The sequence below is a fragment of the Anopheles darlingi genome, chromosome 3 (assembly GCF_943734745.1).
Source record: "Anopheles darlingi chromosome 3, idAnoDarlMG_H_01, whole genome shotgun sequence".
Lineage (NCBI taxonomy): Eukaryota > Metazoa > Arthropoda > Insecta > Diptera > Culicidae > Anopheles > Anopheles darlingi.
Genome location: NC_064875.1, coordinates 34848439 through 34872438, shown reverse-complemented (window position 1 = coordinate 34872438; position 24000 = coordinate 34848439). Strand labels below are relative to the sequence as shown.

At 43.1% G+C, this 24000-nt stretch overlaps 6 protein-coding genes across 9 annotated transcripts; 4 read left to right on the top strand and 2 right to left on the bottom strand.

Annotated features, from left to right (window-relative positions):
* Positions 1-3560: 3560 nt before the first annotated feature.
* Positions 3561-4938, bottom strand: LOC125957765 (peritrophin-1-like). Its single transcript, XM_049690667.1, has 2 exons — positions 4837-4938; positions 3561-4760 (listed from the first exon to the last, which is right to left on the bottom strand). Exon 2 carries the CDS (start codon positions 4515-4517, stop codon positions 3918-3920), a length of 600 nt encoding a protein of 199 aa, XP_049546624.1. The 5' UTR covers positions 4518-4760; positions 4837-4938; the 3' UTR covers positions 3561-3917.
* Positions 4939-8937: 3999 nt separating this feature from the next.
* Positions 8938-9526, top strand: LOC125956927 (ATP synthase membrane subunit K, mitochondrial-like). The gene is made up of 3 exons (XM_049689217.1): positions 8938-9081; positions 9159-9240; positions 9313-9526. Exons 2-3 carry the CDS (start codon positions 9160-9162, stop codon positions 9382-9384), a joined length of 153 nt encoding a protein of 50 aa, XP_049545174.1. The 5' UTR covers positions 8938-9081; position 9159; the 3' UTR covers positions 9385-9526.
* A 5-nt stretch (positions 9527-9531) lies between these two features.
* LOC125956926 (high mobility group protein 20A) lies at positions 9532-10981 on the bottom strand. The gene is made up of 3 exons (XM_049689216.1): positions 10820-10981; positions 10395-10722; positions 9532-10333 (listed from the first exon to the last, which is right to left on the bottom strand). The coding sequence occupies exons 2-3, from the start codon at positions 10636-10638 to the stop codon at positions 9576-9578; spliced, it is 1002 nt and encodes a 333-aa protein (XP_049545173.1). The 5' UTR covers positions 10639-10722; positions 10820-10981; the 3' UTR covers positions 9532-9575.
* A 158-nt stretch (positions 10982-11139) lies between these two features.
* On the top strand, positions 11140-14394 carry LOC125956925 (stAR-related lipid transfer protein 7, mitochondrial). 3 transcript variants are annotated; one of them, XM_049689214.1, is made up of 6 exons: positions 11140-11675; positions 11875-12214; positions 12291-12457; positions 12527-12995; positions 13281-13381; positions 13608-13739. In XM_049689214.1, exons 1-5 carry the CDS (start codon positions 11448-11450, stop codon positions 13331-13333), a joined length of 1257 nt encoding a protein of 418 aa, XP_049545171.1. In that variant the 5' UTR covers positions 11140-11447; the 3' UTR covers positions 13334-13381; positions 13608-13739. The 3 variants fall into 3 exon arrangements, with proteins under 3 accessions (XP_049545171.1, XP_049545170.1, XP_049545169.1); XM_049689213.1 differs by lacking the exon at positions 13281-13381 and having other exon boundaries at positions 13635-14394; XM_049689212.1 differs by lacking the exon at positions 13281-13381 and having other exon boundaries at positions 11141-11675; positions 13608-14394.
* Positions 14395-14701: 307 nt separating this feature from the next.
* Positions 14702-18395, top strand: LOC125956924 (ornithine aminotransferase, mitochondrial). Of its 2 annotated transcripts, none has more exons than XM_049689210.1 (3): positions 14702-15432; positions 16962-17250; positions 17331-18395. In XM_049689210.1, exons 1-3 carry the CDS (start codon positions 15264-15266, stop codon positions 18313-18315), a joined length of 1443 nt encoding a protein of 480 aa, XP_049545167.1. In that variant the 5' UTR covers positions 14702-15263; the 3' UTR covers positions 18316-18395. The 2 variants fall into 2 exon arrangements, with proteins under 2 accessions (XP_049545167.1, XP_049545168.1); XM_049689211.1 differs by lacking the exon at positions 14702-15432 and adding an exon at positions 16522-16794.
* A 2701-nt stretch (positions 18396-21096) lies between these two features.
* On the top strand, positions 21097-22849 carry LOC125953262 (lipase member H-A-like). The gene is made up of 2 exons (XM_049682715.1): positions 21097-21252; positions 21337-22849. The coding sequence occupies exons 1-2, from the start codon at positions 21204-21206 to the stop codon at positions 22473-22475; spliced, it is 1188 nt and encodes a 395-aa protein (XP_049538672.1). The 5' UTR covers positions 21097-21203; the 3' UTR covers positions 22476-22849.
* Positions 22850-24000: the final 1151 nt, after the last annotated feature.

The window sequence follows — 24000 nt, the reverse complement described above, 5'->3', positions numbered from 1 at the left end:
CATTTTCTAAATTCGTTCGTTCGTGATTCAAAGACAATTGAGCAGCTCTCGTTTAAAGATGATTGGATCTTACGGTTGATCCCAATAGTTTCGAATCAAACAGCATTCCTACACATTCACGCGCCCTTTGTCCGCCAGCTAAAGCCCGGGGATTCGAACGGTTTATGGTTTGTGGTAAGATGTTATGCCATGAAACCGACCCGCTCCAGCGTGGATCTCCGAGTGGTTTACGGCTTTATTGCACTTGGCTGCGATGTTCATGGTCGACTGGCCCGTTCAGTTTCACTGGAAGGGTTGATGGCCAAATGGCTCCTTGAAAACGATTGATATAATGTGACTCCATAAACCTAAACTAACACTATGAAGCCATTGCACCAACCATCCCCAGGGCGGGGTGGAAACACGTCATTGGATTTTGGTTTTTTTTTTTGCAAACAGGACGTCTGCCTTCTTCTTTAGTGAAAGAAAATGTCGCAACATCGCTTTAAAAAAGCGGTCGATACATCCATAGACCACTACAAAACGGTTCGAGCGTCGAGTGAGATGAGCGCAAAAAAGGACATCGGTGAATAGCTCAGCTGCTCCCAGTCATGCTGACATAAAAGCGTGGCGCCTGTTGTCGGATATTCAGTTCCGGGCGGACCATGACTTGCTTGGGCAATATCCGGACGATCATCTATCATTTAATTTGTCAATCGTATTCATAGAATTTGACTTGCATCCCCCCGAATTTGCGTGGCGCATGTCGATGCCTGACAAACCAAATGGGATGGTTAGAAGCCAATGGAAGGATGCTGTTGGTCGTTCTTTGATCTAGCGCATCTTTGGTAACAATTGGTTGCTTGCTGTTATTTGTTGCGTAGCATAGTCGTGCCTGGGTTCTTGCTTTCTCTAGATCTTAGAACTGGTTTGATGTACGACTGGACGAGTTCGACAAACATAGCCCATACAGACGACAGCCCATATACGGTGTATATGCATATCAGCTACGATTTCGTAGGGTCGATTGCGAGATTGTGCTACAGTTGGTTTCGTTTGATGATGCTACTCACAGGGATGGATCCGGGTATTCTATTTTATTTCGTCCGCGCTTTCAAACATTTCACTTTTCATTGACCAGCCCAGAGAAGTCCCATCCATTATCGCGTGCACGAAGGAACAGGTCGCCCCACCTAGCTTGCTGCCTATAGTATGCATCACTTGTGTGGAAAAGGTTATATTTCCCGACGAGCTTTGATCTGTTTGTGTACTTGACCATATCCTCCGGCGAGGGATTACTGTATCCCCATTTCGTAGTAGGGCAGAAGTTCGATGATGAGCGGAGTTTCCTCGATTTCGGTGGGTTCATTTGTGTGCTGTTTTTTTTGTTGTTGTAGATTTTGGTCCAAAACAGCTTTTGATTCCGTCACCCGAGGCATCTTCTTGCGAAAATCTAAATCAACAAGCACAAATGCGCCTAACGAAATCAAATTAGATTTCAAAGATTAGCTGAGCTTGAGTTTTCGGGTGCATGAGGTTTCGTTCTCGAACATGACCAAACAACCTACAACTTTACTTTGACCCTCTTAGGGAGCTTTTTTATTTTTATTAAAATTTCAAAATAAGTTCAGTAAGACTCGGGCAGCAAATGGACCTTTGTAGTAAACAATTTCATTCATGGTGTGGGCCACTAGGACGATCATTATTTTGTACTTAAAGTTTTTCAATCGGCTTAAAATCCGACCATCCGCCGTGGAGAATGGATTATAAAAAGAAAATAAGAGGACATTGTCTCGTGCTTCTAAAAACAATGCTCTACATAGTGCAATCCTGGTAAGGATGACACTTGTGCCGCTCAACAATACATGTTTCTCGTATTCGCATCACCTGCATGTTGTGTCCCCTATAGCGAAACAAGTGCACATCGTGTACCAAGCAAGTAAAACAGTTTAAAGATTGAAATAATGCGTGATGAAACACTTTAAAATCGTCTGTTGAAGCCTGCCGTAAAGATTGCTTAATTCTGCGACAGTTGTAGATGTTCCAGTCAAACTCAAAATAGTGGTATATCAATAGTACGATGAGGTAAAATGTTGGTTTCGCCACCAAACCGCTGCGATATTATATTTGCATTTCGACCGTAGATTAAATATTAATCAAATGAACAGCGACCACCATGCCTGCATTAATTGAAAATTTACCGAAAGTTCCGTGTCCACTGTTAGCCGTCAGTGATGGCGATTATGCATTCATCGTAAAATGGTTGCTAACGGAGCGTAAATTCGTAGTACCGAGGGAACCGAGTATTTATTCATGAGCCACGTAAAAGAATGCGCAACAGCTATCAGGCTTTTGATTTGAAGATTCCTCCTGTGCGACACAATGGTCAAAACGTTACTGAACCGATTAAATGGTGCCGATGGAGCCGTTTAGTCTCATCCGGCTCGAGATCTAGAACTCGGAGTAAACACTTCCCCTCGCCGAAATACTACCAGCCCTATTGCGCAGACTCACCTATGAAGAAGAAAGTATTTGTTTTTATCACGACAGTCTGTATGCTGTACCTGTTAAGACCTACACCTGACCTGAATAATGCACCTGTTCAAGAAGTGCATGCAACTGAAAATGTGTTAGTCGAGAGAGGTAGAGATGCATTAATGGGCTGGTAGTTATTGTACTTCAGGCTTTCTTTTCATGTGACTTTATTCTTCAAACATCTGTAGCTACACATGCCCTTGTGTGCGTGCTCTATTGTGTATCATCCTTGCGGTGCATCCGCGAGGGGCTCGCGAACCACACAAAGTTCTTCAGAGCGTGAACGCAACTAGCGTGAAGAACCGAATATGAATAGTCTTTAAAACTCGTATGAAAACGCAATATTGCTGACGACGCGGTCAGAAATCAGCACTGATTTGTGGTTGCTAGAAGTGTCGCATCATCGCATCGCATGTGCCAATACTTTTACCGTGCTCGAGGTGCGCATACTTCAAGTACTGCTATTTTAAAATCAATTTAACATAAATTAAATTAACCGTGTAGACAAGTACGGCTCCCATATTACTATGGATTGATCGTGGGTCACGGGTTATTTATTACTGGATAATACAGTTGGGCCAAGAATATGGTTTGTTAAAATGTTTTACTATAATACCGGGGAACACTTCGGAAGTAGTATAGGGATCATATCAAACGGCCGACCATTAAATATTATCAAGTGCATGTGGTAGTTGATATAGGCGGTCAACATTTTTTTTTATTTGTCATTCACGGTTCCATTATTCATTGAAATTAATTGCGATACTGAATAATTTTGTTTTACTACAAATGAGGTATGTGATAACAGTCGATGGAATCGTTTTCAGATTTTCACAACCCCCAAAAAATAAGTTATGGTTGCTGATACCTAACAACATAGTTATAGTTGCTTGAATACTTTAACTCAATCCTGTTCTTAGAATGGTTCCTACGGTAGCAAATGACTGTTTCAGATGAATTCAACTAAATATACTGTTCAAATGCCCGCTTATCGGAGTATGATTCAAAAATGATTCCGGCTTAAAAAGCACATACATGAAGCGACGAACACATGATAGGATTACAGTGCATTTAGCCGTGCCGTGGACTTTCATTGCCCATCCATGCGATTCGATTTGTTGTGGACGATTTGTTTGCTTATCGGTTGCTATGAATTCATATCCTGATGGAACGCTCAAAACGTGCGGTGAGTACTAACATACGGGAAGCAAAGATTGCTATTGTATTTTAATACTATTGAGTTTATTACTATTTTTTCGGGATTTGTATAGATACAATTATTTTTTCGGTGTGCCGCACAGTGCGCACCATCGTACTAAATCCATTTTTACACTTTCGATGAAGAATAAATAACATTTCATTTTTACATTTGCCTATGCTCACGCTGGAACAATGGAACCAACTCATAGAGTGCAGGAAACGTTTTGTGACAAATCACAGCGTTCTTGGATGGGATCCCAGTACAATCCCGGGGCACAGAGCTTTTGTATAGCCATACCGGACTGACAGATGAAATATTCGTCACAGCGCACCACACTGGGTCGATAGACGATTTCACTGGGATTGGTCTGCTGCGGACATTGTACGGTGTTGCACTTAACTCGTGCCGCTGGATGACAAGCCATACGCGTGCTATCGAACAGATATCCTTCGCTGCAGTGTCCAACTGTCGAATAGCCCTCCGAACATACGATGAATTGCTCACAACTGTCGGGATGGGGCAACACCTGCACTCCGATCTGTTGCCGGCACAAATGGCAACTCACTTGGTCCCGGTAGTCGCAGACCTGTTTCAGTTCGTTGAAGTATAAATCGTTCGGGCACTTGTTCGGCTGAGCTTTTCCATCGCGGCAATAGAAGTAGGCCTGGCAGTCGTTTTTATTTTGCACAAAATATCCATCCGGAACGCCCCGGCAAGCTTCTTCGGCCAGTGCTCCAATGGCCAACGCTATGCTAAGCACCACAGGCAGACCAACGCGCTTTGACACCGTAAGCTGGTTCATTTTGTGTAGGGTAAGTGTAACGCTTCGAATGAGGCTTGAGATATGTTTAAACCTTAATTCGATTGCTCCTGCCCTTTTATTCAGTTCCCTCTTGGCAATCGCACAATTGGCCTATTTAACATCCGCTTTATTATCACCTCTAATTACCACATGGCTCAGACTTAAATCCCTCGAAATCGGCTAGTCATAAATGTGCCAATCTTATCACCTAATCTTCGGCATGACCGGTTCCATTGGTATTGTCTGGGAAAGGAAATGATTTAAGATGTTTTTGCTGTGGCGCCTCCAGTGCATATTGCTTATTGAATGCGATACTTACTGTACCAATTTCCTGAATGATGAAACAGCAAGTACATTGCCGCGCTTTTTTTCTGGATCGACAAGAATGATTCATAGGTGTCTCATCTACTACATATAGCAAGTATGTTTGTGGGTGCGTGTTCAAATGTTCAAAGTACAGCTAAAACATTTCAATTTTTTCGATCGTTGTATAAAAATATATCTCCGTACTTCACAATGTTTAATCAATATTATTAAAGTTCACTTTCATAATATATTAATGTTTTTTTTTATGTTAATGTTTAATATAATAAATCAACCATTAATTTCGCATATTCTTTAATGCCCAAAAAAATAAGTGCATTTGACACGAACTTAATGTTAGTTAATAAATTCAATAATGCAAGTGATACAGCAAATGATGAACATCCTTACAAAGGAGCCGCAAAAATTATACTAAATATCGAATTAATTATCCTTCTTTGATCTATCTTTCTAATAAATTTCTGGATGCCCCTTTTAAAACTGAACAAGATTAGTTTGATTAGAAACGTACAAATCATAAATGTGATAAAGTTTTTGAATGTATTCCAGATATGTGTTCTAAGTGATTGAAATAAATCAATCGCGTCGAAACTCAACGTTTCGATGAAGAACTACCGCATGTATTGTATACGTGTAAATATAAGATACAAATATAATAAACATAGCAAAATGCTCTGTACTTGAAAAACTTCTTATGTAGCTAAATCAATAGCCCTTTGCTGAATAATTACTTTATGCTGTTTATATTTTTAAATAATGACTAAAGCAATTTTATTCCTTTGTAAATGATTCTTGTGAGAGGAAATAATCGAATATCGAATAATAATTCGTACATAATTTGTTTTTATTGTTCATGGCTGCAATAGCCTAAAGCTTCTCTTTAAACTCTTTATTCTAGCGGAAATTGATAACAGGAGGTAATATTTGCACTGGGCCCTTGTGTCTTCTAACACTCAAGCAATGATGCGCTGTACCTTCTCCGTGAAGTCGCATCTCGAATTGACGGAATCCCAGTAGAGACCCGGAGCGCAGACCATCTGAATTGGCGATCTCTCATAACAGATAAAGTATTAATCGGAGCGATCAAGGCTCGGTAAGTCTACGACGACACTCCTTCCTAACACGTGATTAACTTGTTACAATGTTCCGCATGAGACAAAATTTTAATGTCTGTTGTTTGTGAGCACATGTGGCACATTACATTCTCCGGATTGCTGACGTTGCTCATTGTAGTAGAGGTGATCCGGACACATGTTGTAGATTCTTTCACCTCCACTGCATTAATAATATCCATGACAGTTACTAGAATCACGCAAAAGATAAACATTCGGAAAATTTTGGCAGGGATCATACTAAAGATTCTCCAAACATTTAAAACAATACAAGCACTTGACTTGTGTTAGACTTTGGAACTACTATAAAAGATGATGTAGCTTTTCTTGATATCGGGTTAAGATCTCCTACTCATACACACGCGGCTTTATTTATAATCGTTTTGCAATCAGTTTAGGTGTGAATCATGGTGAATCATTGAAATGTATTTATAGCAACAAATACGATTATGCTGAAGAATTGCACCGTGGACAAGCGAAAGAAAAAAAGTCCTAATCTTATCGACCACATGACATTAGGTACTTAAATACACAATGGCATAAACGTTTATCAAGGCACATGATAGCTTTTATTGTATTACACTTACACTTCATCAGATTTCGTCATATCATGCTTACACCGTTGGATCTACGGATCAGGAAATGACTCAGGTAAAGAACTCTATGAGCGCTGTATAAAACATTTAAACACTCATTTGCTGAACAGCATCCACAGTATGCACCCGCCCTACGGTTCTGTTGCGTTTAAACTTTCTCCACCCAAAAAATTATGAACACAAAAACCATTTCGGAAGTCAATTGTATGCTGCTGGTGGATACGAGCATCCGATTCTTCATTACAACCCGAGATCGAGTTGTCTTTGGCTGGCATGTTGGCAGATGAGTGTACCACTCCTGTGTCGCGCCATCCGTAATATCCAACTCCCAAGGACAAGTTGAATGTAATTTTAATAATTGAATAATCCTAGCTAAACTTTCCCTCGTGTCACCGTCAGGCAGTGGCTACGGGTACTTTCGGGTACTTCGACACCAGCAAACCCGCCGAACATGGTGGGAGCAACCAGATGGAACGCTAATTGTTCTAGGGCTCTCTTCAGAAACTACATGCGACACAGGCGGCTAGCGATGCCACCATCAGGACTGGACCGTGCGGTCGCGCAGCGTGTCCTTGGTATGGTATCCGTAGACAATGGAACTAAAGGCTAAAGATTGAATTTTATCGTCACATTATTATGCATTCGTCTGCAACGAGCTCCAAAGAAGAATCATACATTTTGAAAGATTATTACTGCTATCATCTGTTGCAGAAATGCATTGAAAAGAGAATTGAATTGTAATCATCGCAAGGTAATTAATATTAATAATAGATCTGATTATTGCTTTTTTCGAAGCAAAGGTGCTGGTTGCAAAGAAGAAGATATCGTTATTATCAAGGACTTTCGGTATAAGGTTGAAGCACACCATGATAAATAAAATAAAGCCATTACCAAATCGAGTATCCTAAGCAAACGCACTCAGTGATGCGCAACTTCTGTTGAGAAATGAACAGCGCATACAAAACCAGCAGAATGAAGAAATTGAAAATAAATGTGATGAAATGGCTGCTAATTTTGGTTTCAACAAGACAGAAGTTTGGAAGTATTCCATCACCGAAACTGTTATTCGATGTTTAAGACTCCTCTCGGTTTGAGGATGCACGAGATGACTCACGCAAGTCTCTTCCTCGAAAGTTATCCGTTATCAGGATCTATCAACTCAAGAATTTAAGGACGATGGTTTTTTCCACTAACGATCATTTGGTAGATATTGGTATTGAGATAAGTGTTTCTTATATAGCGTGTTTTAGTCATATGATTTAATATGTTTTACTTACTTACTTACTTATCCGGCGCTACAACCGACGAGCGGTCTTGGCCTGCCAAAGAAGATTCCTCCACCGCTCGCGATCGAGCGCCGTCGTCCTCCAAGTCGGTAGTCCTGCTATTCTGGCGTCAATGTCGATACCGTCGCTCCATCTCGATTTGGGCCTACCACGCCCTCTCTGTCCATCCGGAAGGCCTAAGAAGACTTTACGGGCTGGGTCGTCGTCTGCCATTCTCATGACATGCCCAGCCCACCGAAGCCGGGCGAGTCTCATGCGCTGCGCGACAGTGAGATCGTCATACAACGCGTATAACTCCGCGTTGTATCGGCTTCTCCATCGTCCCTCCTCACACACGGGGCCAAATATCCTTCTGAGAACTCTCCTCTCGAACGCGGATAAGAGGGCTTCGTCCGTTCTGGACAGTGTCCAAGTCTCAGAGGCGTATGTGAGCACCGGTACTATATACGTTGTATACAGTCCCAGTGTCGTCCTTCTCGACAGATTTCTCGAGTGAATTAGTTTCCGCAGGCTAAAGTATGACCGGTTGGCTGCTAGCACCCTAGCGCGAATCTCTTGTGTTATGTCATTGTCGGTGCTAACTCTTGACCCTAAGTAGGTGAAGTTCTCGACGACTTCGAACTTTTTGTCACCTATTAGTACGTCACCCCCAAGCATATTAGGCATAATAGCTTGTCGGGCCGCTGACGGTGCCACCATGAATTTGGTCTTTTCCTCGTTGACCTGCAGTCCGAGGGTTTTTGCCGCTTTATGTTTTAGTCATATTAAAATATATTACAAAAACTAAATATGATAAATATGAAACAAAAACAACATAGAATACGATCGATAATAAAAACAGCAAAACAAATGATCTGATCAGCAAACAATCAGAAGTCCTATCGGTCCCAGTACGACGACTAACGGCTAGCTCCACGATACACTAGAGGTTCTACTTCTAGAGACTGTTAAAAATATAAAAAGATGTTAAGGCGAAAGGCACGGAAAACCGCGCTCACGTTAGAAAAAATATGAAATTGTAGGGTCAATATGGATTTTGTGCTTTAAAGTAAAAGTTTTGAAATTTCACGTTTTCTTAATTTTCGAAACGTGCTATGGGGAAACTGCAGCGATGACACGCACACTAATGGGCTTGCGTCATCTCACGCACACCAAAGTTCTAAATCTTTCTCCCGGAACCTTACGCAACGAGTTGGATAGTTTGGTTACAATCAGCGGATCCGATTTATCTTGCAAAAACCCTCAAGTATGTTAGCACAACAGCATGCAGTGGATAGTGTGATTTTATATTTATCCATCGGATTCCTTGGGTTTCGATTTCAGAATGGCCGGCGGTGGTGATGATAGCAAACTTACCGGACTCTCCCGCTACTTCAACGGGGAGACGATGAGAGGCCGAGCGAACGTACGTCGTCGGTAACGGGGCCGGGAACCCGCAAGAAACGCACCCGCTTACTCACTTGTGTTCCCGTTTCAGGTTGCCAAGGCCACCTATGCATCGATCGGTCTGCTGATCCTGTATTTCTCACTGAAGCCCAGCAAGAAGTAGATACAGTCCCGATGTCCATTGTGTCCATCGCGTAATCGTTCTGTGAGGGGAGAACGCAGTGGAAATACATGACGCTGAGTAAAACCTAGTACAAAATGTGTGTTTCTCAATCGCGAGCAGTAAGAGTCTAGCGTCAAGAATGCATTGTTATATTGTGCCACAGATTCAAGCTTCATCCTGTGTGAAGTGTTTTACAGTCCAAGTTTTTGTAGATCCAACTTACGGATAATGTCTTTCGCTTTGTTCAATGTATGGCCCTGCGTGCTAGAATCCGCCATCTGGTGCAAATCTGCTAAATACTGATCGACATTTTCAAGTGATGCCCCGCTACATTCGCCCCCGAGTGGAAAACCCTGAAATGCGTTGGTAAGCGAGGTTTTTAGCTTTTGCAAATAGCTCTCCAAAACAGCATTTCGTGCATCTAGAGTGGACGATTCACTGTCTAGCTTCTGTATGCCGTTCTCCATGTTTTCCACGTGTTTCTCAAGCACCGAATTTTGCTGCTCGTAGTCAATGTTTGATTTGCGTAATGTGCGCAGCTCCGATTCAATGACTTTGTTATGGTCGAGGAAGTCTTCCGTGAAAATAGGAATATCGTAATCTCCCCGGCGAATCACTTTCTGCTCCAGTCTTCCATTCACGTACGGCGCTACCATTGGTGCGATCTGGGGTACGGGAGTTTCCTTTGCCCCAACACTTGTTGTCGTCGCATCATCCGGTTTTGGCTGTGCTGGTGCCGGCGCCGGTGCCGGTTTTGTCATTTTGTACTCCAGAATTTCCTTATTATAACGTTCTTTATCTGCTTCTGCCGCCTCTAGGTATGGTTTCTTTTTATCCTCTGGTAACTTGGACCAATCTTCAGCCATCAGTTTCGTCAAGTCCATGTGAGATAGGTTTGGATGTTTCTGGCGGACTCCGTCTCGATGCTCGTTCATGTAACGCACGTATCCTTTGGCAAAACAGGGATTGCTTTTAGTCTTGTGTTTTATCAAACTATTAAAATAACGTACCGGTTAGTGGATGTTTCGGCGCGTTCGCATCCTTCGGTGGTTTCTTGCGCTTCCGTTTTACTGGAGGCGGTTTTTGTGCTGGGGGTTTAGGTTTAACTTCGCTCGATGTACCCCCTCCCGCAACCTCCGAAGCGGATTCCGTTTTTTGATCCACATTATTTTCTTTCGCCTGATCTGTCGGCTTTAAAGCCGCCTCCGTTTTCGTTTCAGCATCAGCTGGATGTGTGGTGTTTTCCTTATCCATCGGCCCTTCCCAAAGTATATTCCCCGGAACGTGACCGTAAATTTCTGGCGCTCTACAGTTGATTGCGCGAAAGGCGATTGCTTCCTGCAGCTCGTGAAAGGATTGCGAATCCTCAGTCAATCCTCATTTGTGTCCCGTATTTTTGCGGAACTTTCGCGCTGCGGTTCTCCAAGTTTCTTACACTTTCTCGGCTTACTTTTCAACGGGAACGACGGCAGGAGTTGTAATTTTATACTCTTTTTCTCTTATCCTTTCGAAATCGAATCTTAAAAATTTACGGAATTTGTTGAAAAGGGTTAAAGATTTGCTTCTTTTGCAACGAATTCGATTTCTAACCTCAAAGCCAAAACAATGCTACAGTGCCGGCCATTTTTCACGCCGGCAATTTTGATCGAGCAGCCTTTTAGAGGCACAGTGGGCGCGGCAACATTTCTGCTCGAGTGCAATCGGCGGCTTAGTGAGCTTCGCCGTGTAGCAAAACTGTAGCTGTCCAAAACAAGACCAAAAAATCGATCTCCGGTCACCGAGTTGCGTCACAAATCAAGATAATTCAGTGCACTCTTTATTAAAAAGTAAAGTAAATCGGAAAACAGCGTGTTCCGGCTAATAACTAACAAAGAGATTGTTTCAACGACACGTACAAATGAGGTTCCGGCAGAGGCAAGTGTGTTTTAGGTGGCCGCTAAGATAATCAGTCCGATGTCCCTAAAATCGGTAGAGCAAATTTGGGCCAGTGAAATCAAAAGTTCTCTTCAAAAGGAATAACGTAAAACACAGATCACGATAGCGCTTCACGGCGCAAATTCGTGATGACTCTCAAGCTAGCTATGAATGGCTCTCTCGCGCTACGAAAGTTGAATAGATATCTGCGAAAAAATGTAAAGGACCAGTCTTCCAGTATCTTGCGGCTATGGGCAACGCAGTGCGAATTCGTCTTTGCCCAACAACTCCGCAGAAGTCAGCAGATTCTTACGCATTATGCTAAAATATGGGAAGAACGAGCGCTGCGTGAATTACTTCGGCGCGTCCGGGGCCAGGTGAGTGAATCTGTGGCAAAAGTTTTATATAACGAAACCGCATCGTGACGGTCGCAAAGGCAGTAATGATAACACAAACCCCCCCAATCCTGTTGTTGATTTGATAGATGCGACGTGAATACGCTTATTTTTAGATTTTTTTCAAAAAAGACGTTGAGATCCCCGGTTAATCTTAGTCTACTTTCCTACGCAATTACAGGTACAACGACATGCCAAAGGATTTTTACTCTCATCTGCCACCCTTCTCTCGTTCGACTGGGAACGGGAAAGAATCGAACTGGAATCGGTACAGGAGCACATGGATGACTTTCAGTTTCTTGAGCGTCTGCAACAAGAAACGATCTACTGCCGGAAATGCGAAAAACGAAAACAGATCGACAGCCGGGTGGAGGGTGTTAGTTACTGCTGTTGTCCGAAGAACGTAACGGAAATGCTATCCGCCGAGCGGAATGCTTACACCGTTTGGGAACCGTATATCGAGCAGCCACGCATGATAACCTGGCGCCAAGAGGTGAAACCAGGCCTGTACGCATATAAAGGTGAGAAAAGAGCAATAACCAACATCCGCATATGTTGCAACCGCGTATCGATCCATTTTTGTTTCTGCCTCGCCAGTTTACGTAGAGTACCCGGATGTAACGGCCGAAGATTTCTTGCACGTGCAGATCGACGTGGAATATCGCAAAAAGTGGGATAACACTGCTGTGAACTTGGAGATCATTGATGAAGATACGTCCAAAGGATCGCACAGCCACGTCATTTACTGGGAAGCTTTATGGCCGGTAGGCATTCTGATAATTCTAAAGACTGGACACTCTTTTGATCCAACCTTGACCTTCGTTTTCAAACAGAAATTGTTCGCGAATCGTGATTACGTGTACAACCGTCGCTACTTTGTCGATCGCCAGCGCCGCGTGATCATGATCGTCAACAAGAGCATCGAACATCCAAAGTGTCCTGCAAAGCCGCATACGCAGCGTGTGCACGAGTACTGGAGTTACATGGTCATTAAACCGACAACCACCTTCAATAAACCGGGCGTATCGTTCGTACTGACTTACTTCGACAATCCGGGTCTGTCGATTCCGAAGTACATAACAACGTGGGTAGCGAAGAAACAGATGCCCGACTTTCTAAATCAATTGCATCAGGCCACACTGAACTATGCCAAGGCAAAAAAGCAGAACGAGACGCGCATAATTGAGTTCTGGGATAAGCATAAGGATCCTGGATTCGAGTACCCACCCGACACGCTGCTCGGCTATAGTGTGGAAGATTTCAGTGAAGCCCAAAAGGAAGAAGAATCTAGTCTACAAAAAGGTACGTTCTCCATGCTGCTTGTATGATCACCCCCAGCGATGGATTGTGAAATTGTATCAGCTTAACAATCCAATCAACACGCTCCACTTGGTCCACCTTGTCCTACCGACATTATCTTCACTAGCATATGTACGATTTTGCGTTTTTCTTCTCTATTTCTCTCTCTCTCTTTCGCTCTCATTTCTTTGCCCGTGGGATACGGGCATGCTGCTGATGGACTCGTGATCTTCAATGTTCCGTTGTACGTATGTTCCATTTACGACCATCTCTTTTACTGCATGAAAGTGGTTGAAAAAAAGCTAAAATTTTGGCGCTATATATTGTTCAAAATTAAGTAGAGCGTATGCGCTTGCGATCGCCTGTTTAAACAATATTAACTATCTAAGGTTATCATGATCGTATTTTCTTTCTGAAATTCTCTGAAGACTACTTTCCACATATTATCCTCAGTTAAGAATTAACCGCCTAATCTGTATGGCGAATAATGCGCGGGTTTCCGATACATTTTTGATCCCGTACTCATTTGATGATTTTGGCACGGGGAACTTTATTTACTGAAACCATTTTTTCCTTCACTAATTTACTGATAATTTATTTTTTCGCTTTGTTTAGTCTATGCCAAAACGATGGACATGAAAGTCTTGATTGATAAGGCGACCATGCCGAAGAGAGAGCTGCAGCGAGAGCTAATGGTAGATACTGCCAAACCAAGCGGTGATACTGTATGCGAAGACCCCGGAACATCCATTGACGACAACAATACGCCGAAAAAAGCATCATGGTGGAGTTATCTTTATTCGTATATCTATTTCCTCTGACTCAAAGTGACTGCTACTGTTGCAATGGTGCTACTACTTGTTTAGGATAAAAAAAATTACGATACCTGTAACAGCTTGATAAAGTAAATCAGAGGATGACCAAGCTGTTACAATACGGTGAGTAGACACTTCAGCCTAATAGGAATAGTAGTTCTACAGTGATTAAGTACCTCAAGTTCGATTGTTCATATACCCGTTGGAAGCCAGTATCTAAACAAATCAAAACAGCTCACTAGGTAGAGTTAAGCGAATGCAGGATCAATGCAACATTAGATTTAAACCGTCCCTCAGTTAAATACCTGTACTCCTGGCTTGGGCATATCTGTACGTTTTGTAAGTTGTTTTGTTCAGTGTGTCTTGAATTGGATTATTCCTGGGTTTGATAATCAGTTAAGTTTAATTTTAACACATATTTTTGTGGCGCAAAACCAGGAGCGGCGTAGAATCGTGTAAATATGCTGTTTACGGTTATTGTTAAAAAAAATTGTATCAAACACCTCGTACCCTTAACGTTGTTAAGCGTTGCTCTAAGTAAAGTAAATTCCAACAATGCCAGGATTTTATATTATGTTATGCTATCCGAAAGACGCACTTACGATAAAGCTATACGGTAAAGTTATGGGTAGCTTAAAAATTCAGTAAATGCCTTGCAGTATGAATCATATGAATATCTCAAAATTTCTCTCTCTTTCTCTGTGATCCTACTACAACGTAATTGTTCAAGTTTTCCTTTTTACAATTGCACGTTGTTTACCTGTGTGGTGCGTCACGGTCCTTTTTCTTATTGATTTCATCGATTTTACGGAGGCGATACTGAGGTTTGCAGAGCGATAAGCTATCTGCGAACCACCGCTTTGTCGCCATGTGCTACCCGGAGAACTTGTTTCCATTTCGATCATCTTGTTATCAAAAAACAAAGTGACCTGCAGCAGTAGTCGCTAGGTGGCAACCGAAATATACCGAAATGCTTCACTGCCACATATTGGTATCTATAGAATCAATGCACCCACAATCGAAAAAGAAGGATTACACCCATGCACTCACAACAGGACACGGCCAATTAAGTGGAGGCTGTATTAAGGGGCCAAGAAAGTGAGGTGTAGGCGAGCGACGGTGAATGTGATAATTTTTAACTTGTTTCCATGCTTAATTCTTTGTTTGCCTCTATGTCTTCCTATCGTCTGCGTACTGATAATACGTCCGAAATGTCGTCGTCGTCGCTACCCGATTCTTACACACTAGCGAACCAGCAGCAGCGCATATGAAATAGTGGTTCTCCGGTTTTTGGCGATCAGTACGAGTCTCGATGCGGTGCTGTATGGTTGATCAAAGAAGTGTGCTGCAGCTAAACTCCTCACGTTCTACGCGTCAATAGTGATCATCGTACTATTGAATACCATTATCCGAAAATTGAAATTGTCTATCATCATACTCAGTGTAGTTATTAGCCATGCTGCGACAAGTGGGAAAAGCCGAGCAACTGGTGAAGCAGTTTGAAAGGGTACTGGTGCCCCTGTTCAGTACGCAAATCTCGTTCGCTAGCACCTTCCAGCCAGCTCAGCGATCTGAGCGCAGAAACAATCACCTGCTGCTGGACGAGCCCCATCGTACTGGATATGGTATGTTACGTTGGAGAAACCGGTTTAAGCGATGGGGAACATCATCGTTTAGTTAGATTATTGGGTACATTGAACTTGGATCGTACATGTTGGGCAGCTAATATTACGATTTTGTGACAAATGCATAGTTTAAGCCAGGGGTCTAAAAAACTCGCGGCCCACAATACTATATTGTGTACGGCCCACGGTCACATCCGTCAAGTAAAGTTAATCGTAATTTTATATGAAAAAAATCTCGCACTGTGGTCCACTGAGTAACTGTTATTTGACACAGCAGCCCGGATGTTTCCAGTGCCCCGGTTTAAGCGTATATGTCCTAAAAGAGTTAACCAATTGCAACCGTTCGATTCTAGAGCTTATTCCATTTATTATCACAGCGTTGATTAATCGAGCAAGGTTATGCCATTATTATCAAGCGCGTTGCAGCCGGAAGGTCCCCTGCGAATTTTGCATTTTGCACAACGTTTTCTTATCAGTGTTTTGTTTTTTTGTACCCATGTGAAGGCTGTTGGTAGGGGTATTAGAAACACGCAAACACACTTTCGCATGCTTACATATTATCGATACGAATGGGTTGAGAGTCGAAGAAACCGGCTGGATCGGCGATTTGGGCATCCGATGACGGTCATTGACGTTACTATTTCGCGTTATCTCTTAGCGACAAAAAAGAATTGAATGACGTCACTGTGCGTCTGGCGACTGCGGCGTACGGGACAATGTTTGACCTTGTGACATCAGGCGACACGAGAACCGCACACGAGTTTCCCGAACGGCGACGCTAATTTACGTCAATCCTTGTCGCTTATCATATCAAGCTGAATTTATTACATTTAGTTGTACCCGAAACGAGACGCACCTTCCATTGTCGTTATCTCGTGCAAAGAAATCAGCCCATATTTTGAACAAAATGAACCCCCAACGGTGAGCCTTATCAACGAACGATGCCTTCGAAGCGTCTTCGTCAATGCAGACTCGTCCTCGGCAATTATGAGCTATTTATATCCGAAACAGCTGTTTTATTTTTAGCCGATTTGCAACCAAAACGTGACGACGCCGTATGAACGGTAGCAGTCGGGGCGGCCTATGCGCATGCTAGATTTGTTACAAGGTTCGGATGTGTTAACCACAGGCGATTGTGAAGGTTTTTGCATGCTGCTTATCATCACAGTGATTCTTATCATCACAGGATCGCAACAAGTACGCATTAGCGAGGAGCATCTTTAACTGATGTACCCTTGATATCGGTCGTATTAATAAGCAACCATAGCACGCTGCTCAAACAGTAATAGCTAATAGTGTTTGCAGTAGTCTCGTGTTGAACATTTGCGGTTCATCCTTAGTAAGCTGGGGTCGTTTCTCATGGTAAGCATAACGGATGGGTGTGATCCAGTGAAGTGAGTTTGCACGGATACTCAAGTACCAAGATTAATAGTTTAAACGGCGATCTGATGTGCGGTATTCTGGCAGGGAAACTGTATCCGCAGCTAGCCAATGAGATCTTTTCAATTAATATGGTCTGTTTTCCTCAGCTAAAATGAATGCTACACAACAGAATGGCTTCGGGCATGCGGCTCCGAAAATGAAGACCCAATCATCTTCGCAGGCTGTGTTTGACCGCGAGGACAAATTTGGCGCTCATAATTACCATCCCCTACCAGTGGCTCTAGCCCGTGGCGAAGGGGTGTACGTGTGGGATGTGGAAGGTAAGCGGTACTACGATTTTCTTAGCGCCTACTCTGCCGTCAACCAGGGACATTGTCATCCGAAGATCGTGAAAGCGTTAACCGAGCAGGCACAGGTCCTTACGTTAACTTCGAGGTAATTATTGTCTTGATGGTGCTCACAAACTTCCCATCGATTGAGCGATTACACCAAATTTCTCTTGTTATCATTCATAGAGCATTCTACTCCAATGTACTCGGCGAGTATGAGGAGTTTGTAACAAGACTGTTTGGCTATGATAAGGTGCTGCCGATGAACACGGGCGTGGAAGGAGGTGAAACGGCCTGTAAGCTAGCCCGCAAATGGGGGTATAAGGTGAAGAACATCCCGGAAAACAAGGCGAAGATCGTGTTTGCTGAGGGAAACTTTTGGGGCCGTACCCTGGCCGCAGTTTCATCCTCGAATGACCCATCGAGTTACAGCGGATTCGGTCCATTCATGCCAGGCTTCGAGCTAGTGCCGTACAACAATACGGAAGCGCTGGAGAAGGCACTCCAGGATCCGAACGTGTGTGCATTCATGGTGGAACCCATTCAGGGTGAGGCGGGCGTGATGGTGCCAGATGATGGTTACTTAACGAAGGTACGCGAGCTGTGCAGCAAATATAACGTGCTGTTTATCGCGGACGAGGTGCAGACTGGATTGGCGCGAACAGGCCGTATGCTAGCTGTCGATCATGAGCACGTTCGACCGGATATACTCATCCTTGGGAAGGCATTATCCGGAGGTGTCTACCCGGTATCGGCTGTGCTTGCCGATGATCCGGTGATGCTATGCATTCAGCCCGGTGAACACGGTTCTACGTACGGTGGAAATCCGCTGGGCTGCAAGGTTGCTATTGCGGCTCTGCAGGTGCTGCTGGACGAGAAGTTGGCCGAAAATGCCGAACGTATGGGGCAACTGCTGCGCAGTTCGTTACGGGAGCTGCCGACTGACGTTGTCTCAATAGTTCGCGGTAAGGGTTTGCTGAATGCCATTGTCATCAATCCGAACTTCAATGCCTGGGAGGTGTGCTTGCGCCTGAAGGAGAATGGTTTGATTGCTAAACCAACGCATGGTGATATTATTCGCTTCGCACCTCCACTGACGATCAATGAGGAACAGCTGAAAGATTGCCTTAACATTATCAAAACGACTATTTTGTCATTTGTTAGCAAGTAACAAACAACTTGGCGTTTCTTCATAGTCTTAAGGTTTGCAATTGAAAAGAGAACTATTTTATAAATAAATTCTGAAATTTAGTTTTCCCGCTTCTGTGGTTTTTTCCTTGAAATCGTCCATGGAAATAACGGTAAGATTATCCATAATATATGAGAGTTTAACTAATTCTGATTAAGAAATACACCTCTCGACAATCGACTGAATGGTAGAAAAGGTGAAAAGCTTGATCAATTTTCCACATAATTTCAGTAGTAAGCTTTGCCGCAATTATTCTTCGTTCGTAGTTTTATTAGTTTGAAATACAATCAAATTCCTCGATCCTATGCTTCAAGTTGTTTTTCTTATTATTCTGACAGTACAGATAGACAGTACCGATCAGCGATTAAGAATTTCCTATACACTTTTCCTTGCCATGTGTCGTTGGTGAGACGTTAGTCATGGTCACACTTAGTTGGAACTGCTGGAGCAAGAGGAATACTATGGAAGCAGAAGCATTTGGTCATGTTCAACATAAACTTGAAAATGTATTGCATAGATCGAATAAGCTAAACAAATCAAAACAATGTAGAATATTAATGTTGGATATTGCGCCTCTTTAGGTCAAAGGAAATTAAATTAATGGAAAAAATAACACATTACGCTTTGAACTATTTTCCATAATCCTATTCCCTTTAATCCCATGAGGCTTATTCCTTTTCGAAACTAATGTTTAATAGGAAAAGGTGAAAGGCGAAAGGTTCAACACTTCAGAAAATAGGGAATACTCTGCAAAACAATAAATTAAGGTTACAAAGAATAAATTCACTTATTCAATACCAAAGTGTAGGTTTTTCCGTTTTTGGATAGTGATTTTCCGATTTTTCCGTTATTTGCAGACAATCGACCTCGGCGCCGCTCGTTGCAGTGGCTAGGGAGAAATTCTGAAGAATGTTGACAACATTCGGAAATGCTAGGTTGAGCGGTTTTTCCTGTCCACATTGCTACTGAAAGCCTGTTCAAAATTGTAAAAAGGTCAAAATTCCACCAAGAGGTATCCGGTCTGGTTGCGAGCGGAACATACAGACACAGTTTTAATCAGGAATACTCGGCAAGAGACTTGAAACACCCCCCAGCAGAAAGAGTGTCCTAAACAAACACTCGCTATGGCATAAGCAACTCTTGTTAGGGAACAAACAGAAACATCTTCACACAGACCATCGAGTTTGCCTCACCACGATCAGTTGATCGATATGAGGCATGAGTTTGATACCAAGAAGGAACTCCGAAAGCGGAATGTTAGAAACGATGTTTAGAAATACTGTAAGATCGTGAAACGAACCGTACGGTGTGAAAATAAGGAGCATTACGTGAAGAAACTATGGATCTTAATGCATGAAAATGATAACTGGCATGAGTAACTGAGATACGTACGTCAAAACGCGTCCATAACTTATATTACAAAAACTTCCAAAATAAAATTGATGTGTAAAGCCAGTGTTATTCCTTTGCCGAAATCATTATTAGCTGCTTAAAGCTTAACAGTTCTTGAAATCCAGGAGCCATCGGATGTTCTTCTCTTTGGGCGTTAGATATATTTGGGGAGGACACAAACAAACATTTATACAAAAACATTAAAAGACATTACAAAAAAAACCCAAAAGATCTTATATAATTAAGAAAAATCTTTGAAATAGAGAGTTCATCATCCGTACATTGTTGAGGTTCTTCAATGTTCAAATCATACTTACTCCAAAAAACGATAAACCATTTAAGGCAATTCATATCCGTTGAAGTTCACCACACATACACAAACACATTTACTAGGTCCATATTTTTCGTCCGGAACTTGTTCAACTTTCTGTATACAATCGAATCCGATCAATTGTGAGATTATTAGATTATGAATGCGATTTAGCGAATTCATGTTGAAGGTTTAAAAATATTAACTATCTTTTGGCATGTTACCAGCCAAATGGGATGGGATGTCAGAATATAGTAAAATATTAAAAAATTAATCCGGAATCTCCAAGAACCACGCCGCACATGTCCTTCGTTCACGATTTCCATCTAGTAGCAGTCTATGCTCGATCTGCTGATGCTCATAGACTGCTATGAGCTAAGACAAATGCACATTTTAAACTTTTACTTCCATATCATCAAACTTATTTTGCTCAGAAAATCTTCTATGAAATAGTGTAGTGGTCAACGCAGTTAGTTTCAAACGAGTTGGTCAAGGTTGGCTCATCTCTGAAACCGCGGAACTTCCTTTTCTATTCCTTTAAAAAAAAAAAGATTGCTTATCAGCCGAAACCCTAAGTACAATTTAAGACCTCAGCCTTAAAATCCCCAGAAACTGAGAAAAACATTTTCTTTCTTGCGCTGGCTTGCGCTGGTTGATGGATGCTCGCTCTACCACCTAAACGGCCACAAACGTTAACGGCATGAATGGTAAAATAAATGTACACGCACACACCAGGAATCGGGTTTTCACGAGATCGCTCGAGATAGGGCGGCGCTCGCGGTGTGAGGGAGCGATGCATGTGGAGGGTGGTGAGCATGGAACGGATGGGAGGGGGGGGGGGAGGGGTGGTGGTAGGGAAACGAACACTAGCTTAATTTTTACGTTCTTATCAACGGACATGAGAATTGAGTGAAGAATGATGTGGGAAACGAAATTATAGGAGAGCCAGAGCGAAAGCAGCAAAACAGAGAGAGTGAGAGAGAGAGTGTGAGAGAGAGAGAGAGAGAGAGAGAGAGAGAGAGAGAGAGAATAGAGAAGGAGAAATAGGGATGTGCAGCATCGCGACCTTCATCTCGCACACAGTACGGAACTGAGGATCAGTGCGGTGGTGCACGCACGCTTAGCAGTGATCCACGGTCTAGGCAAAGGAGATTGAGTAGGAAGAAGAATGAAGACCTTAGGAGTGTTGCTTGTGACGGGGATCGTGCTGATTGCAGGTGAGATCGCTGCTTCATTTGATCATCGACACTCGTCGCTTGTTACTATATTGCCGCTTTTTATGTCGTGACTTTGTTTTTTAGCTTCGTCGGAGCCTCTCAACGATGACGATCTTGACGACACGGAGTACGATCAGGACAACGAAGGTGATTCACTCGTGCCGCCTTCCTTCGCGATCCGAACGGAGCAGGGTGAAACCGTGCTGATGGTACAGATTCCGGACAAAGCCGGTGACTTTGTACCGATGAGGCGGATGGATGTACAGGACTACAAGCGCAATGCAACCGACTTCGAGGCTGCCAAGTACGTGCAGTGCTACCTGTACGGAGCGAACGGTACCAGACAGAAATTCCATTTCGATGAGCCGGCCGCAATAGCACGAGCTGGTTTCAAGCGTGACCTACCGACGGCCCTCCTGGTGCATGGTTGGCTCGGTAGCTCGGAGTCGATGGTAATCGATCCGCTGGCTCGTGCACTGCTGGAACAGGACGGCAAAAACGTGATTGCGGTGGATTGGGAGAAGGGCGCCAGTACGCTGCTCTACCCGGTCGCACGCTACCGGGTACCGAAGGTGGCCGCAGTGGTGGCCAAACTGATCGACAATTTGGTACGGGACCTTGGTCAAGATATTAACCGCGTAGGCATCATCGGACACAGTTTGGGGGCACATATTGCTGGCATCACTGGTAAGTTGGTGCGTTCCGGCAAGATCGGTTACATCGTAGGGCTCGATCCAGCCTCACCCCTATTCCGCCTGAAGAAACCGACCGAACGGCTTTCCGCCGATGATGCACAGTACGTCGAAATCATCCACACCAACGGGAAGGCGCTTGGGTTTTATCGAAACATTGGCCAGGCCGATTTCTATCCAAACGGAGGAGTGAAACAGCCGGGCTGTGGGATCAATCTGTCCTGTAGCCATCAACGGGCGGTTGACTTTTTCAAGGAATCTCTCAGCATCCGCAACTACTATGCACGCCGCTGCGATGGTCTGGATAACCTTGGAACCTCCTGCCCGACGGCCCGCTCTGCTCTGGGTGGGCTCATATGGAAGGCCACTAAACCCGCCGGCGTCTATTACATCGCGACCGCCGCCAATGAACCGTTTCTTCGTCAAGCTGCTTCTGGTGCCATTCAGCTGAAACCCGCATCTGCCATCGCTTGGTGGCTTACGAGCTGGCCGCTGCTTATCCCGCTAATCGGTTACCGTTATTGGAAGTGACCTTTGGGTGCTCTCATTGAATCAAATTGAGTTTGAGTTGAGTGAGAGTGTACAGATTACGGAAAGCAGAAATGCCCCTATATACGTGCAAGCTCTGGGTAACGCGTGCACACAAGCATCTCGTACATTCCCCCTGTGTCAGTTTGGTTTCAGTGGTGGTATGTGGTAGACATTAAAGAGGTAGAATTTTAAATTTAATTTCAATATTTTACATAAAATCGTAAAAAGACATAAAAAGTTCAAAGAGAAACGCCGAGCCGAAAGTTTCTATCGATCTCCCCGAATCTCCTACTCGATCAATGTACACTGGAATCTCGAATGTAGCTGGAGTGGTTTTTTTTTTAAATAAAACAATTCAAATCTATACCAAAGTAGCCATCCTATATGAATGCGTTGTTTCTGTAACCTGACTTGTGCGTGCCGCGGTTATTAGGTTGCGCATGGCGACCAACAGCTCTTGGCTAGCTCTTCTCACAAACACCAATGGTGAGCGCGTCGACTGGATGATGTCGAGGTTTCTATTTTTAAACTGTCTTTAAAACCGCTATTTAATGTGCCGGTCTCGATGGTTTGTAATTTAGCAATAAATAGTATGCCATACGCGCACGATTCATTGGTGATAACCCTAACACGACGATAAAAGTGTTTTAACCAATTGTTTTTGGCTATGTGTGTCAGCCTGCTTTAATAGTTAATGAACTTATAGAAGTACTAGTTACCTGGGAAAACACAATGCGTTAGCTAGGCTTCCGGAGAGATGTTGAGGTTCCTTTATAGTTTTCCCTCCGAAGCATGGCGATTTAAACTGCTAATTCCAGGTAGAATGCAGTACACAAAACTGCTGCAGATATGCGGCATAACATTCATGATCAACATGAGCTGTAATCATTATTAGTGTTTGAGAACAGAAATTAGAACACCGTGAGACTGTCACCGTAACCAATAGGTAAGGTAATTCGAAAGATTCAAAATTGCTCCTAATATATCAAGAAGACTATGTACAACTTTCGAAAAAATGGAAACATACAACAGCGGTTTGAACATGAATCGCAACACTTCAGAGCGATTTTCCTTAACCATGCCTTTTTAGCGACACTTCCCCGAAATGACTGCCAGGGCTGTATTTTCTTTTAATAAAATTTTACAGAATATTTTTTAAACATTTTAGTACAGTATTCAACCTGTTGAGTTAAATAAGACATGAAAGATTCTTAAAATATCCCAAAATTGCTGACCAATTGGTACGCGAATCACCATTTATGGTGTTATTTCTCAAAATGTAGAAAAGTGATTCAAAATCCAAAACCTACAACATTAAGTAGGAAGGGCTTTCTTTGAGCAGCTCGTCTACTCAAGCACTGCTCATAGCAATTTTCGCTCAATAATATGTCCATACAATCTCGAGTCCCATGACATTCAGTTCCCATGCTGAGAGTTTGCTGTAGAAAACAAGATAGCTGTAATAGGAAGAGCATACTCCTATAAAGTGTACCCATATCAATATTACGCTTCGTCACTCTTGCTC

Excerpts from the sequence above, each read along its gene's own strand:
- LOC125957765 (XM_049690667.1), bottom strand. The coding sequence starts at position 4,517 with ATGAACCAGCTTACGGTGTCAAAGCGCGTTGGTCTGCCTGTGGTGCTT.
- LOC125956927 (XM_049689217.1), top strand. The coding sequence starts at position 9,160 with ATGGCCGGCGGTGGTGATGATAGCAAACTTACCGGACTCTCCCGCTAC. Across the intron at positions 9,241-9,312 it reads CGATGAGAGGCCGAGCGAAC|GTTGCCAAGGCCACCTATGC; the intron begins GTACGTCGTCGG and ends TTCCCGTTTCAG.
- LOC125956926 (XM_049689216.1), bottom strand. The coding sequence starts at position 10,638 with ATGGATAAGGAAAACACCACACATCCAGCTGATGCTGAAACGAAAACG. Across the intron at positions 10,334-10,394 it reads GCCGAAACATCCACTAACCG|GATACGTGCGTTACATGAAC; the intron begins GTACGTTATTTT and ends GTTTTGCCAAAG.
- LOC125956925 (XM_049689212.1), top strand. The coding sequence starts at position 11,448 with ATGACTCTCAAGCTAGCTATGAATGGCTCTCTCGCGCTACGAAAGTTG. Across the intron at positions 11,676-11,874 it reads TTCGGCGCGTCCGGGGCCAG|GTACAACGACATGCCAAAGG; the intron begins GTGAGTGAATCT and ends ACGCAATTACAG. Across the intron at positions 12,458-12,526 it reads ACTGGGAAGCTTTATGGCCG|AAATTGTTCGCGAATCGTGA; the intron begins GTAGGCATTCTG and ends GTTTTCAAACAG.
- LOC125956924 (XM_049689210.1), top strand. The coding sequence starts at position 15,264 with ATGCTGCGACAAGTGGGAAAAGCCGAGCAACTGGTGAAGCAGTTTGAA. Across the intron at positions 15,433-16,961 it reads GCCCCATCGTACTGGATATG|CTAAAATGAATGCTACACAA; the intron begins GTATGTTACGTT and ends TGTTTTCCTCAG. Across the intron at positions 17,251-17,330 it reads GTCCTTACGTTAACTTCGAG|AGCATTCTACTCCAATGTAC; the intron begins GTAATTATTGTC and ends TATCATTCATAG.
- LOC125953262 (XM_049682715.1), top strand. The coding sequence starts at position 21,204 with ATGAAGACCTTAGGAGTGTTGCTTGTGACGGGGATCGTGCTGATTGCA. Across the intron at positions 21,253-21,336 it reads GGGGATCGTGCTGATTGCAG|CTTCGTCGGAGCCTCTCAAC; the intron begins GTGAGATCGCTG and ends TTTGTTTTTTAG.